This window comes from Lolium perenne, chromosome 2, assembly GCF_019359855.2.
Source record: "Lolium perenne isolate Kyuss_39 chromosome 2, Kyuss_2.0, whole genome shotgun sequence".
Lineage (NCBI taxonomy): Eukaryota > Viridiplantae > Streptophyta > Magnoliopsida > Poales > Poaceae > Lolium > Lolium perenne.
The window spans coordinates 56,868,354-56,881,274 of record NC_067245.2 but is presented as its reverse complement, the minus strand read 5'-3'; the positions used below and the strand labels follow the sequence as shown (position 1 = coordinate 56,881,274).

The window sequence follows — 12,921 nt, the reverse complement described above, 5'->3', positions numbered from 1 at the left end:
GAAACCAGATAGAGAAGTTCCATTATACTATTGACTAACGGTCTTTGGATGCTACACGTGCAAGATAATTGCTTGAGTTCAGAGTTGTCTACATCTATGGCATGTCACGTTAGTTATCTGTAACAGAGTAACATACGTTCAGTGATACTTTGGGTATGCCTTTCTGTTAAGCTATTATAACATCAGAGTGTTCGCATCATTATGAATACTCACATTGGAAATTCAAAAACTATATGTATAGGCTTCGCTTGCAGGTACTTGCGGTATTGGAGTGTACTTTAATAAACTACTGGTCAAGGTTTACCGTGAAAATATCCAATCAAATCAAAGGGCTTACTGTTCTTAGAACAAAAAGGGTGATACTTTCATTTCCTTTGGAGTTCAACGAAAAACAACAATTTCTTTACCAGTGTACATCCAAGATAAACTTGCTATAGGGCTATGCTATCTTATGGGTGACCGTGTCCCGGATGAAATTTTGATAGCTACTATAGATGTCTTGCTGTTGGAACGGAGGAGAGAAGAAGCGGAGAGGAGGAGCACCACCGCCTGCACAAGAGGAAGAATAGCACCAGCTCCAACCCTGCATCCACCACTGGCCGGACCACTGACCGGTGCTGTCCACGGCCGCCTCACCGCACCATCCCAATTAAAGCTCCTCACGCGTCGGTCCTTCGCCGCCCTAAGCGTTCCATCTAAGCCCCGCCGCTTCCTCCACCTCCGGTGCCTACGCATCCGTACCCCCCTCCTCTAAGTTTATTGCTCGCTAGCGGCTCGCTCTAGGCTCACTGTCGCCTTCTTCGCCGAGGTCAGCCCTGGCGAGATGGACGGCAGAGAAGGTGACATTGATGTGCTTCTCTCTTCTCTCTCCGTTTTGATGGTGCAGTGGCATTGCTTCCCTCTGTTCTCCCCCTCGGGTAGAAGAAACTAGGAATGGTCCCTAAAATACTCGCCTATCGTGTCGTGATCGCGATCACCCGGTAGGGAGCGATTCTGCTTCCTCTAAATGGAATGCTCATGTCATGAGGTGGGACCAGAGCGAATGATTACTATTGTACACTCTCAACAAGAAGTTCCTCCAGATTTTCTTCCTAGTCCTGGTAGCCCTGGTTTCCGTTTTTTTTTTCAAAACGGGGGCAAAAGCTTTCCCAATCTATTAATTAAGGAGAAGTTTAGCAAGTTTACAGAAACCGCAAATACGTTACAAGGTACAGGATACAAGAATTACTCTCTCCCGGCATCAAATCCCACAAGCGTTTTGCATCCGCTAACACCCAAAGTTTAGCCTGTCTCCTAATCTTCTCAAAAACAACTTGAGCGGGATCTTGCTTGTTACGGAAAACCCTCGTGTTCCGCTCGTACCAAATCTCCCAAGTTATGAGGAAGGTGAGAGTTGACATGGTCTTGCGGTTTGGAGCACTTCTGGCCGCCATCCCATTCCATCATTCCTTCATGCTTAACCCGGCCCAAAGGGAGGTATCAACTCCGCTGATTCCAAGCCAGCTCACAACAAGGGCCCAAAGCCGCTTGGTGAAACGGCAATGTATAAAGAGATGATTGACAGACTCAACACATTGTTTGCAAAGAGGGGAAATGCCACAATTGGGCCAACCGTGCTTGGCTAACCGATCGGCCGCCCAAACTCTATTTTGCGTGGCGAGCCATGCAAAAAAAACTTCGTTTTGGGAGGCGCCCGAGCCTTCCACACCGTGTCGTACATAGGAGACTTGATCAATCCTAAGAATTGCACTTCATAAGACGATTTAGCGGAGTATTGGCTGTTGGAGGTAAGCTCCAAGAGATGTCATCTTCTACAAGTCGTTGAGGTGGATGGTGGACAAATGTGTCCAAAGCTCAAGGAATTGGTTGAAGTGTTCAATAGTGAAGTTCTTCTCAAGGTCAATTTTGGCCACCCAAGAATTTTCATGCAAAGCTTTGGCTACCACCCAATTTTCGCGGTTGGATATGTCGAAGATTAGGGGTGCAATGTCTATAGGCCTCCTCCCCCCGAGCCTGGCCAGCCTGATTTATATTGTCAGTTGATTTGGTCATCCGTTGCAGAATCATAGGTGATATATAATTCCATATATTTTTCTGAGATAAAATCTATAGTGAGCTGGAGTTAAAAATTGAAAACTTACATTACAGTGTCAATTTCGATATTATCTGCTCAGGTTTCAAACAGATTTGTTCGGAGACTTACTGTGCCGAGAAAAAAAATGATGCCTATCCTTTTCAGATTTGTTCAGAGATTGCTTATTTTGCGTCCGATGGAAAAATAACATTTAGATGATTCCTAGATCTGAGAAGGGAGATATGGGATTTTGCGAGCGAAAAGTTCTTATTTGCGCCAGTCCATTACTTTTGCTCGCTCAACTGGTACTGATACATTTGCAAATCTCTATTAACATATTATATACTAGCTAAATTCTATGACACTGACATCAGAAAACACGGTATCTCAAGTCCTCGTCTATCCTGCTGAATCAATAATTCATTACACTCAATTATCAGTGCTCCCTCGTGCAGTCGTGCTGTGTGTTATTTTAATTTGGCAATACTAAGATCATAGGCCAAGCATATGTAGAGAGCAGAAGCAGCCCAAACCGATTGCAACGTTTTTTCCCCTAAAGATGCTGAGTGTACTTTTGGTTTGAGACGCCGAACCGATAAATAAGCTAACTACAGTCTACAGGCAAGACATATCTTAAATTATGAAACCCCGACCATCTCTTCCCAGATATCGGCAATGAAATTCGCGTCACAGTGATGAAATCGGAGCCGGTAGCAAGAAGTTCAGCAGAGCCTCGTTGAACCTCTTTGCGTCCTCCTCCTGCGGCATGTGGCCAGTGTTCTTCAGGATCTCCAGCCTAGCAGTCGCACCTAGCTGCCTGCATCGATTTGCACACATTTTTCATGTATAAGTTACAGTGCATTGTGTGACAGGGTTTCAACCAGATTGCAACACCAACCAAGCAAGAGCAGAGAGTGTTGTGCTGACCTTGTCACCTGGAATGCCTTCTCTATGGGGAAGATCTGATCATTCTCTCCCCACAGCACAAGAACTTGCTGAAAAACATGGCGCGGAGATGAGAATAAATTATGAGCTCACTTGGTAAGTTGGTAGGCAATGCACTCTCTTGTCTGTCTGCAGGATTTGCTAGCACGTACCTGGGGGAGTGGAGTGAGCTGGAACTTGTCTTTGTCCCCCAGGGTTATCGCCTTGATCAGCTCCTTCTTCTCCTCTATGTTGTTGGTGTAGAGATACTGCAACAAACACACGTTTTACATATGTGTGGTACTGTTATTCAGATCAAGTTGGTGGCGGACCTTTTCACACGAAGCTAAAAAATCATGGAGGATGTATGATTCTCGAAGAAAAAAAATGTTGCGTTTGCAATTGTTTAGATGATACAATCTAGTACTCCCAAAAGCACAATACTTATACTAACTAATTGCAATGTGATATGTCTTTCAAATTTCAATCACTCTACACTACCTAATGTAAAGTGATCCGACCGTCACCGCGACTAGGAGTGTTTCTGGAAATCATGGCGGGGCCTTTTCAATGAATGGTTTCTCAGAAGAGACGTATCGGCCGTCTAACAAACAGTTCAGTTGTCGCCTGACATGGACTTTCGTGTCAGAAAAGGTTGGAGAAAGGTGAAGGACGGCGAGGCATGCTGTCGCTTGCTGGGATATAGCTAGGTAGGCAGATGCAGCGCGTACAGGTCGTTCACCTGTCCACTATCTCCTTCGCCGCTGAGGAAGTTGGAAAACACGGCAGGTAGAAATGTCCTTCGCAGCAGAAAGGGTAGCCAGCGACCGGCTGGAACGACCGTTCAGGAAGAACGGGTGGGAGACGGGAGCTCGTACTGTTCAGAGTGGATGGTGACAATAGACTGGTAGCTACCGCGGCGAGGCCGTTGGACGAACGAATCTGCTGGGCCACACGGTCGGCGACGATAGACATGGCAAGCACGTTCGCCTCCGAGCATGCAACGATCAGGAGAAATTCAGGCGGAATTTTTGATATGGTCTCTGGAGAACGCCTAAGAATTTGAATAAACCCATGGCGAATAAGAACAAGAAAAAGTTTTTTGCTATGTTGCCCGCCTGCATGCTGCCTGGTTACCGACAGATCAGAATACGGGAATAGGTTGTAATGTGGCAGTGTGGCCATGGACACCTGTGTCCTGGCTCCTGACTCGTGGTCACAACCACACATGGCGGCCGGAGGAAGAGGATCCAAAAGAAGCGAGGAAACGGCGGCCGTTACGTTACCTGTATGAGGTCTCGGAGCACGAACCCCGGGGCGAACCGGCGGGGGCGGTGGTAGGCGAGCTCCATGAGCCGGCGCATCTTCTCGGGGGTGCGCGGCAGCATCACGTCCTCCACGCGGTCCGCCCCGCCGCGCCGCAGCAGGGCGCGGTCGTCGGCGTCGCCCTTGAGCAGGTCGGAGCTGGCGATCACCACCCGCTCCACGGCGTCCGCGCCCAGCAGCCGCGCCACGTGGTACGCGACGAAGCCGCCGTAGCTGGTCCCGACCACCGACACGCGGGCGCCGGCGGGGACGACCGCGCGGATGAGCCCCGCGACCGCCTCCGCCTGTCGGGCCTCCGACCGCTCCTTGTGCGAGGTGCGGGAGCCGCCGAAGAAGAGGAGGTTCGGCACGACGAGGCGGAACCGGCGGGACAGCGCGCCCACCTGGCGGAACCACTGCCACGTCGCCGGCGGGCCGAAGCCGTGGAGGAGGACGAGCACGGGGAGGTCCTCGCTCGCCGCGGCGCCGGGCGGGAAGCGCCAGCAGTGCACCGTGGTGGCGCCGCCGTCCAGGGGCACGGTCTCCTGGACCAGCCCCGCCGCGGCGAACCGGCGCCGGAAGTAGGCGTCCAGCAGCGGCGCGATGCCCAGCGTGGAGGATGGCATGGTTGCGGTGGCGGGGGCTGGAGATTGGATCGCGGAGCGCGGTACCTTGGCGGTTGGTCACGTCGTTTCACAGTTGTATCGTGCGTGCGCGTGGCTGTTGCATGTCTGATCTGTATGCAGATTGCACAAGAAGAAGACAATCTCTGGGGCGGTACCTACCGCCTGCGAGGCTGCGAATGTCTATTCTCGAGAGTCCGGTTCAACCGCGAAACGATTTTCTACGACAAATCCCGAATTTGGAGTAGGAGTTACCTTCTGAGACAGGAGTTAGGGATTAAACGTCATACATTTAAAAGGGGGTTTAAAAGGGAGTTACCTTCTTGGCTCTCAGAGATGCTTTCATGTATGCTACAGAGAGAGGTTTTACTCATGTGATTTTTGAGGTTGATTGTGCTGAGCTGGTGAGATGTTGGCAAAAAGGTGAGGTGGATAGGTATGTGATTCGTCCAATCCTGGAAGAGATTAGGGATATTAGTTTATCTTTCATCTCTTGTAATGTAGTTTCTGTTCGGCGGGAGGCAAACCACTGTTGCGCAAAATTTGCGTTGGTACAGGAGGAGTCTTTTACCTGGAATGTCGAGCCGCCGGTTTTTCTTGTTCACAGCCTTAGTGCTGATTGTAACCCTGCTGTGTAACTGTTTGTGTAAGGTAGCAAGTTTCAGACGCACTCTTTTCCTTCCAGGGTACTCAAGGGGGGGCTGGAAGGTTTTTAATGAGGCGGCTTGCTGACCTAATATATATTGTTTTTCAAAAAAAAAAAGTTAGGGATTAAACGTCATATATTTAAAAGGGGGTTTAAAAGTTATAAGAAGGAAGCCTTGGTGGTATATGATAGTAGTATTTTTTTTTCTCGATCAAAATATGATTTTTTTAAACGGAAGCTTTGGCCAAATCTATTAAATAAGAGTTAGGGATTTTTTTTTGCTTGTGCTTCTGAGATACTTCTTCAGCTTCTTGATTTTGTAACTCGTACCCTTCCTCGTACAAAGGCAAGCAATCTCCTTGCTAGATCTAGCCGCCTCCAAACATACAAGCAAGTTGCAAAGCTCATTTGCAAAAAGTGCCTCGAAGTTAGGTGCCAATTCACCTACCTCATTAACCTTCTCACCATGGTCAACAAAGTCAAGCGGCTGGCTAAGCACCGCAATGATGGTGTGGAAGCCACCGCTGATGTCCTCAAGTCAACCACCTACAGATGCATCATTAATAGAGAGAGCACCTCACACAACTCATGAAGATCGGGCTTGATCTGCATCAATGGAGACATGAGCCCATCAATGTCCTCGCACACAAAGGAAATCGACACAACATGCTACGACAATGGATATGACCTAGCACGAGGGGGAGAAAGAACCAAAGGTGCAATCTTCCCCAACCACAAACGACAAACTTTGACAACACCATCTCAGCGACTGCATCATCATCAACAACCACTAACTCCTCCTCGGTGGACTCAGTAGAATCGACCGGTTGCAGAGGCCCACATGTCCATATGCTCGAAAGAATCGATCTCGAGCCTAGGCAACAAAGGTAGCAACTGCAATTTGCCAAGAGCACGCTCCACTCTAAGCAAAACATTCTGAACCCGCGCAAGGCAATCGCGAAGCTCAGAGCGAATCAGCATAGCCTCCTCCAGAAGGGTGTGCTCCAAACACACATCCAAAAGGGTAGCGGCATCATTGGGTGCGGGCAGGGTTGAACAACGGTGGGTGCATCTGGTTGGAAAGGTGGTGAAGCAGTTGGTGCAACCGGTTGGAGAGGCAGTGAAGCAGAACATCAAAGCGGTGCAGATTGATCGGGACAATGCATAGCACCGAAGAAGCGAGCAATATGGTCAAATTTGAGGCAGTTCCTGCACCGAATTGGGTCCCTGCAGGAGCACGGACAGTGGCCTCTCGAGAGGCATTGAAAACATCGGTCCCTCAGCCACGCCAGAGGAGCCCGTCGCGGGCTAGGAGCAAGACGACACTCGACTGTGGAAGGCGATTTGTATAGGCGGCACCGCGAGAGCACACTCTGCCATCTTCTGAACACATCCTCATTGCATCTCAAAGGAATGTACATCGTCTCTACATTAGTGTATAACTAACATTGGCGACCCGCTGAAAGGGAGGTCATCGCTTCTACAAGATTGTTATGAACTTACACATTAGAGTTTATTTGTTCATGGTATAACATGACGCAAGCAATTAGGCTTCTCTTGCTTGTGATCTCCTGGGTAGTAGTGCTATATTACCATAAGATCTTCTCCTCGATGTCCTTGATTACGGTAAAGTAATCTCGTGCAATCTAAACAAGATCAACATAAAGATCAAATAATCAATCTGAACAGAGTGGTTGGATCAATAAGCAGCCCCTTCGACCATTACCGTTGATGCTCCGTAATAGGCACCGGACAAATCACGAAAAACAAAAATGACCACACCCCTCTGCTCCTAAATCAAGACGGTAGGACCAATCGAATAGCTCCTGGACCAGCGCCAAAATTTGGTTCGGGAAGTATGGAATATTTGATATTTATATTTGAAATGTAGGATGGATGTAGACATTGTTTTAATTTATTTTACAATATGGGATTTTGAAGCATGTGTGGATATGAAGTGCATATACTTTAAATTTGAATAAAATTTCGTTAGCCAATTTCATTAGTCTTATACCTATATGCCGATTATCAACGTATCAAAAATAAAGAAGTGGTAAAATGTATTTTTTTTGTGGGATCAAACTTAGAAACTATTATGTAGTGAAGTACTCCCTCCGGCCCCAAAAGTATGTCTCAACTTTATCTAAATTGGCACATATCTACTCACTAAAATACATCTAGATACATGCATATTTTGATAAAACTGAGACATCCTTTTTATGGATGGAGGGAGTAGTATATTTATGTGTATACGATCTTGTAGTTGACACTATTGACATAACTTTATTATTTTGTCTTAGGGATTATTTCTTTCTATTTGTTCGGTGTTAAATTTGTAAGATATATGTACCCATTCCGAATTAAGTATGCATATAATCTGCATGTTAGTTTGAGTAAAACACTCTCCGCATATGTATCCGATAACATATTTTTTTTTTTTGAGCATAATCCGATAACATATGTACTTGTATTCGTACCTGATCCCGGATCCGATCCACTTCGAGTCCTATCCGGACCATGAACCCCCAACGAGTAAATTTCTCGGGGCCCTGTACATATGGGTCTTCTTCCCAATGTGTGTGTGTCTGTGGGGGGCTCTTGGAGGACACCACCACCTAGATGGTTGGTGGTTGTTGTGTTGGTGACCTCTTTATGAACATTGTGAAGAGGCCCAAGTGTTTGCGGAGTGGTTGTGAAGCTTTCCTCCTCGAAATAGGTTTTCGCCCCGCTTTATAAATAAAGCCGCACACGGCCAAACCGATACAAGGTAGTGAGGGAGACCTCTTACAAAGCAGATCAAAGATACAAACAGAGAACATAAAGGAGACGCCACACCCTCCAAGGTACAACCGACCCTACTAACTAAAGATGCACCCCGCCTCCTTGTGAAACCACCGGACATCGTCGTCTCGTACCCACCAAGTTGTTTGCTGGGGAGGGCCGCCTGCCCTCCCGCTCCGGGCCGTGGAGCGCCGATCCTGCCCGCAGACAACAAGTACCAGGAACTAAGGCCTCAATGTCACGTGTATAAGATAGGAAGCCGCCAAGTCCACCCTACGTCGGGATCGAAGCACCGCGAGAAGATCTGAGCATGCCCGCCGATGACAACGAGAACCGCCCACGGGAACCCAAGCTCCACAGCGACGCCCCCAAGAGGGTGACGACACAAGGTCCCGCCGCCGCCGAGACCGAGAACGGTCAGAGGTTTTCACCCGGAGCTCACGCACAGGGGAGCGACCACAACGGTGCCCCCAAGAGGGACACGACACCCACGGGCGCCGTCACCGTTGGCGCCAAAGCGCTGGGCTTTCGCCCGAAATCGACTCCCTCCACACGAAGGACCGATGTGCAGCCCGCCGTCATCAAACAGAGCCTCCGAGACAAGATCTGGGAGCCGCCACTGCCGAAGCACCACCGACGCCAGGAATCCCCGCCGCCCACTCCACGCCATCCCCATGTCCCAGAAGAGAAGCCACCACCACCGCAACGTCGCCCGCCGTAGAGCCAACCGTGCAGCTTCCACGGCCGCCGCCCCGACATCCTCGCCCAACCCATCAACCGGCGGCCACCACCATACAGACCAGCGGCAGGGCAAGGGGCGTGAGAGGTCGAACCGAAGATTGAGCGGACACCGATCTGGCACGCGGTGGCTGCCAACCGAGGCCCACCTGGCCCCAGAATGGTCGCGGCCAACGTACGCAGTGGGGCCCGCTAGGCCCAGATCGAGCCCAGATCGAGCCCGCCTGGCTCAGATCGGGCCCAGATCTCACCGGCGCCGCCCATCTACCGCGCTGCGCCGCCAGCCGTGCCGCCAGTGGTTGCCGCCGTCATCCCCTGCCAGATCCTCGTGCCTCTGCCGCCGCCGTTGTGCCGTAGACCCCCGCTGCCAGAGATGGGGTCGAGCCCGCGCCGCCCGGGACCAGCCGCCGCCGCCGCAGCAGCTGCTGCACGCCGCCCCGATTGCACCGACACCACCACGAGGCCACCACGCCGCCGGAGGACCGACCGTGCCGCCGCACCCCTCACCAAGTACGTTGCCCTCGACGTCCGCCGCGGCCCGCGCCGTTTCTCCGTGCGAGGGGGAAGGAGGGCCCCGCCGCCGCCACCGCCCAGGCTTTGCCCGACGACGCCGTCCGGCGGCGGCGAGGAGGGGGAGGAGGAGAGGTAGGGGCCGGAGAAGGGGGCGGCTAGGGTTCCCTCCCCGTCGCCCACGGGAGCGACGAGGGAGGGCACGGGGTCCGTCAAGTGTCCTGGTTGTGAAGCTTTCATGGTGGGGGAAAAGCTATCCATGGTGGAAGAGATCATACTTGGTTTGGGTGAGCTCCTACCCCTTCATGTGGATTTAATTGGAACTAGACAACAACTTTTATGTTGCTTTTGGAGAATTTTTTCCCTACTTATCACATTTTCTCCACTAGTACATAAGAGGATACTCTTGATAGACTCTTGTGTTGATATTTTCATGTCCTTTCACACACCATCGGAGTGATGTTGACTCAACGTCGCCAACAAAGTTAAGTGAAACATTCGAAATAAACGTCGTGGAAAAGTATTTCACTTGAAGGATGAACATATTGCTTATGTGTTCCATAGTTACACAAATGGACTTCTTTTATAGGCTAACCTTGGAATATGCCTCTTCTTGAACAAAAAATCATGGCCCACTAAGATTTTGCAATATTTTGAAATCAGTAAGATTCACTTGCATTTCTTCGCTCTCTGTGCTTGTAACTTTCTTTTAATAATTTTTCATACTTCTTATTTTGAAGTGTGTGCTCGCCTAGTCCTTCCGTAGTTGGGGTAAAAAAGATCATTGTGGGTAGGATCGTTGTCATCTCTAGAAACCACCATAGCTAAATTGATAGTGTAGGTTGGCTAATTCTAGTGCAGGGTTCCAATACTAACTTACAATTGTCAAATTTTGACAACATAACAATATCCAAGAGCCACAGTTTAGTTCATATGGTTGTACCCTCAACATTGCATATATGTGTTGGTCCCTGCATATGCACATCGTGTGATGCTATGTTTTAGTCTCCATATCCTATTTTGGGCATGTCATTATCCAGCAATCATACTTTTCAAAATAATTGTAGCCCGCAAAATATGCCAAGTTGAGAAATTGTTGTCAGTGTAGGCCCAAAACTTTTACACTCATGTATCAAGTTCTATCAATGACAGCATATAATTTACCATGTACTCCCTCCATTCTATATTAGGTGTTGCAACGACAATTAATATAAAATGGGGGAGTACAAGATAATTGTAATAGAAAAATAAATCATATTAATGGTTGAACCTTCTTGGATTTTCGAGTGTTCAGTATACGTCGTCTTGAGGCCCTAGCAGCCATAGCATTGAGTTTGGCAGAAATCCTCTTAGAAAATTGTTGCTTATCGCTACCATTTTTTTCTTCATTGTTGCGAGTAGCTTCAGGATTGCAGATTTCATCGTCATCCTTGTTCTTAGTTTCTTCAACATTATCGCTTGGCTTCAAGTGATAAAGCCATTGGTCATTTGGTCTCAACAACATGTCCTGATCAGGTGGAAGAGAGATTGATCCTAGAGGAGTATTATACTTGGGCAGGGGGGTTGTGTTCCGACTACGTGCCATTTCGATGATAGCCTACCCAAGGTGAAGAATTCATCACTTTATGAAAAAAACTCTAATAACACAAATATTATAGGATCAATTAGGTATATATAGCTCATGGCATAAATTTCACAACAGTGCTTAAAACTGATACGGATAATAAAACCATAATTAGTAAACCCAATAAAATAAATTATATTGTGAACTTGGTTCCATTATGCGCCATGAGAAATCAATTGTAGAAAACCCCTCATTGCTATATAGGTACATTATTATGGGGTATAATTTTGATAACTCAACCGTCTTGTGTATTCTTGACTAGTCTAGATAAGAGGTGAAGACTTATTCAGATGTCATATCAGACCATATTGACTCTATTATTCCCAAGAAAAGATTCCTTGATGTGAGTATGAAGGTGATTTTTTTTCAGGGGAGGTGTCAAGATGAATGATAAGAGAGAGTGTCTGCTTTCAAATCTTTCAGGGTTGAAGCCAGGAGCATTTGTCCTCTTTGCCTTATGATATTTTAACGCCTTATGATATTTTAACTGCAGATGGTTTGTCCCTAAAGATAAAACAATATATGAACAAAGGTCTAGTCAAAGCATTGACAATGTCTAATTGATAGCGGTCAACCGTCAAGGCGTCAACCCCCATTAGGTGGCAACAAAACTTCATATAAAGGATGAGCCGGTAGTGCAAGAATTCTTAGATTACCATGTTTTTATATGTAAAAAAATTCAAGACTAAAAATGAATTTTCATCCGGCTGAGTGTCAAAAATGATGGGAGGGTAGTAATTCTCAGTGAAAGCAAGCGGAGTAAAAAATAAGCATAAGGTAAATCATTTGTAAAGCAAGTTATTGTCTATTCGAGAGTTTCTCTTATCAAGATTATTTTTTAAATGTGTATACATGCTAAGTTTAATAGCATATATCAATATATACCAGGACGTGTTGCAGAAAAGCAACTAGCTAGCTTCTACTGGAAACATAGATGTGTCCAGGCCTTTCAGAGGCAGCACAGGGGCGTATATTTTGAGTATAATAAACAAAACGAGTACAAAGCATATTGAGTATCTGCTAGATACTTTTCCCCTCTTTTTGTATGCATATTCAGTTTCTCCTCTTACAAATTAAGTTTGTTGCGTATTATTTATACATGAGAAGATGCAGAAGTCAAAAACACTGAATTTTTTCCAATGCTAAAGCCTCAGATGATCGATAAAAGTCCAAGAAAACTTGAACGGGGAAGGGAGAATGCATGCGCAGGATCTAACCAACCACAACCCCGTCGAGAGCTTACGTGATTGCAATCAAGAAACAGCAGAGAAAATCCTCGCGAGGAAGGAACAGATCAGCGTACCTCGCGACTGGGCAGCTGGGGGAAGAAGGTGGCGTTGGAGAGAATGGCCAAACGGACGTCGTCCGCATCGAGCGACGCGCCCCTTCCGGCGTGATCTGCGTAGGCCAGCGCGTCGACGAGCACGCCGCCGGCGTAGCGGTAGGCGAGTATCAGGAACTGCTGCACCACTGCCGGCTCGTAATCCCCTTCCTTGAGCCCCAGCGAGTGCAGGATCTCCTTCACGACGCGCGTATCCCGTGGCTCGTCGCCGGCGTCCGCCGCCGGAGGAAGAGGTGTCTGTACGGCTCTGGGGTCCATTAGGGCAGAGTAGCCGATCTGAGGAAATGGAATCGTATCTACTCTTCGCGGGAGAATCTGGGGTCCATTAAGATTTGGTTCAACTAATAAAGGTAT

The 12,921-nt window shown here is 48.0% G+C and overlaps 2 protein-coding genes across 3 annotated transcripts; both read right to left on the bottom strand.

The window, feature by feature from the left end:
* Window positions 1–2,457: 2,457 nt before the first annotated feature.
* Window positions 2,458–5,121, bottom strand: LOC127332699 (uncharacterized). The gene is made up of 4 exons (XM_051359021.2): window positions 4,285–5,121; window positions 3,172–3,267; window positions 3,002–3,069; window positions 2,458–2,891 (listed from the first exon to the last, which is right to left on the bottom strand). Exons 1-4 carry the CDS (start codon window positions 4,927–4,929, stop codon window positions 2,762–2,764), a joined length of 939 nt encoding a protein of 312 aa, XP_051214981.1. The 5' UTR covers window positions 4,930–5,121; the 3' UTR covers window positions 2,458–2,761.
* A 1,762-nt stretch (window positions 5,122–6,883) lies between these two features.
* LOC127330029 (transcription initiation factor TFIID subunit 9-like) lies at window positions 6,884–12,842 on the bottom strand. Of its 2 annotated transcripts, none has more exons than XM_071825113.1 (2): window positions 12,529–12,842; window positions 6,884–7,218 (listed from the first exon to the last, which is right to left on the bottom strand). In XM_071825113.1, the coding sequence occupies exons 1-2, from the start codon at window positions 12,823–12,825 to the stop codon at window positions 7,162–7,164; spliced, it is 354 nt and encodes a 117-aa protein (XP_071681214.1). In that variant the 5' UTR covers window positions 12,826–12,842; the 3' UTR covers window positions 6,884–7,161. The 2 variants fall into 2 exon arrangements, with proteins under 2 accessions (XP_071681214.1, XP_051212352.2); XM_051356392.2 differs by lacking the exon at window positions 6,884–7,218 and adding an exon at window positions 10,686–11,198.
* Between the last annotated feature and the right edge of the window lie 79 nt (window positions 12,843–12,921).

Excerpts from the sequence above, each read along its gene's own strand:
- LOC127332699 (XM_051359021.2), bottom strand. The coding sequence starts at position 4,929 with ATGCCATCCTCCACGCTGGGCATCGCGCCGCTGCTGGACGCCTACTTC. Across the intron at positions 3,268-4,284 it reads TGCTCCGAGACCTCATACAG|TATCTCTACACCAACAACAT; the intron begins GTAACGTAACGG and ends TGTTTGTTGCAG. Across the intron at positions 2,892-3,001 it reads AAGGCATTCCAGGTGACAAG|GCAGCTAGGTGCGACTGCTA; the intron begins GTCAGCACAACA and ends AAATCGATGCAG.
- LOC127330029 (XM_051356392.2), bottom strand. The coding sequence starts at position 12,825 with ATGGACCCCAGAGCCGTACAGACACCTCTTCCTCCGGCGGCGGACGCC. Across the intron at positions 11,199-12,528 it reads CCCAGCTGCCCAGTCGCGAG|GCTATCATCGAAATGGCACG; the intron begins GTACGCTGATCT and ends CACCTTGGGTAG.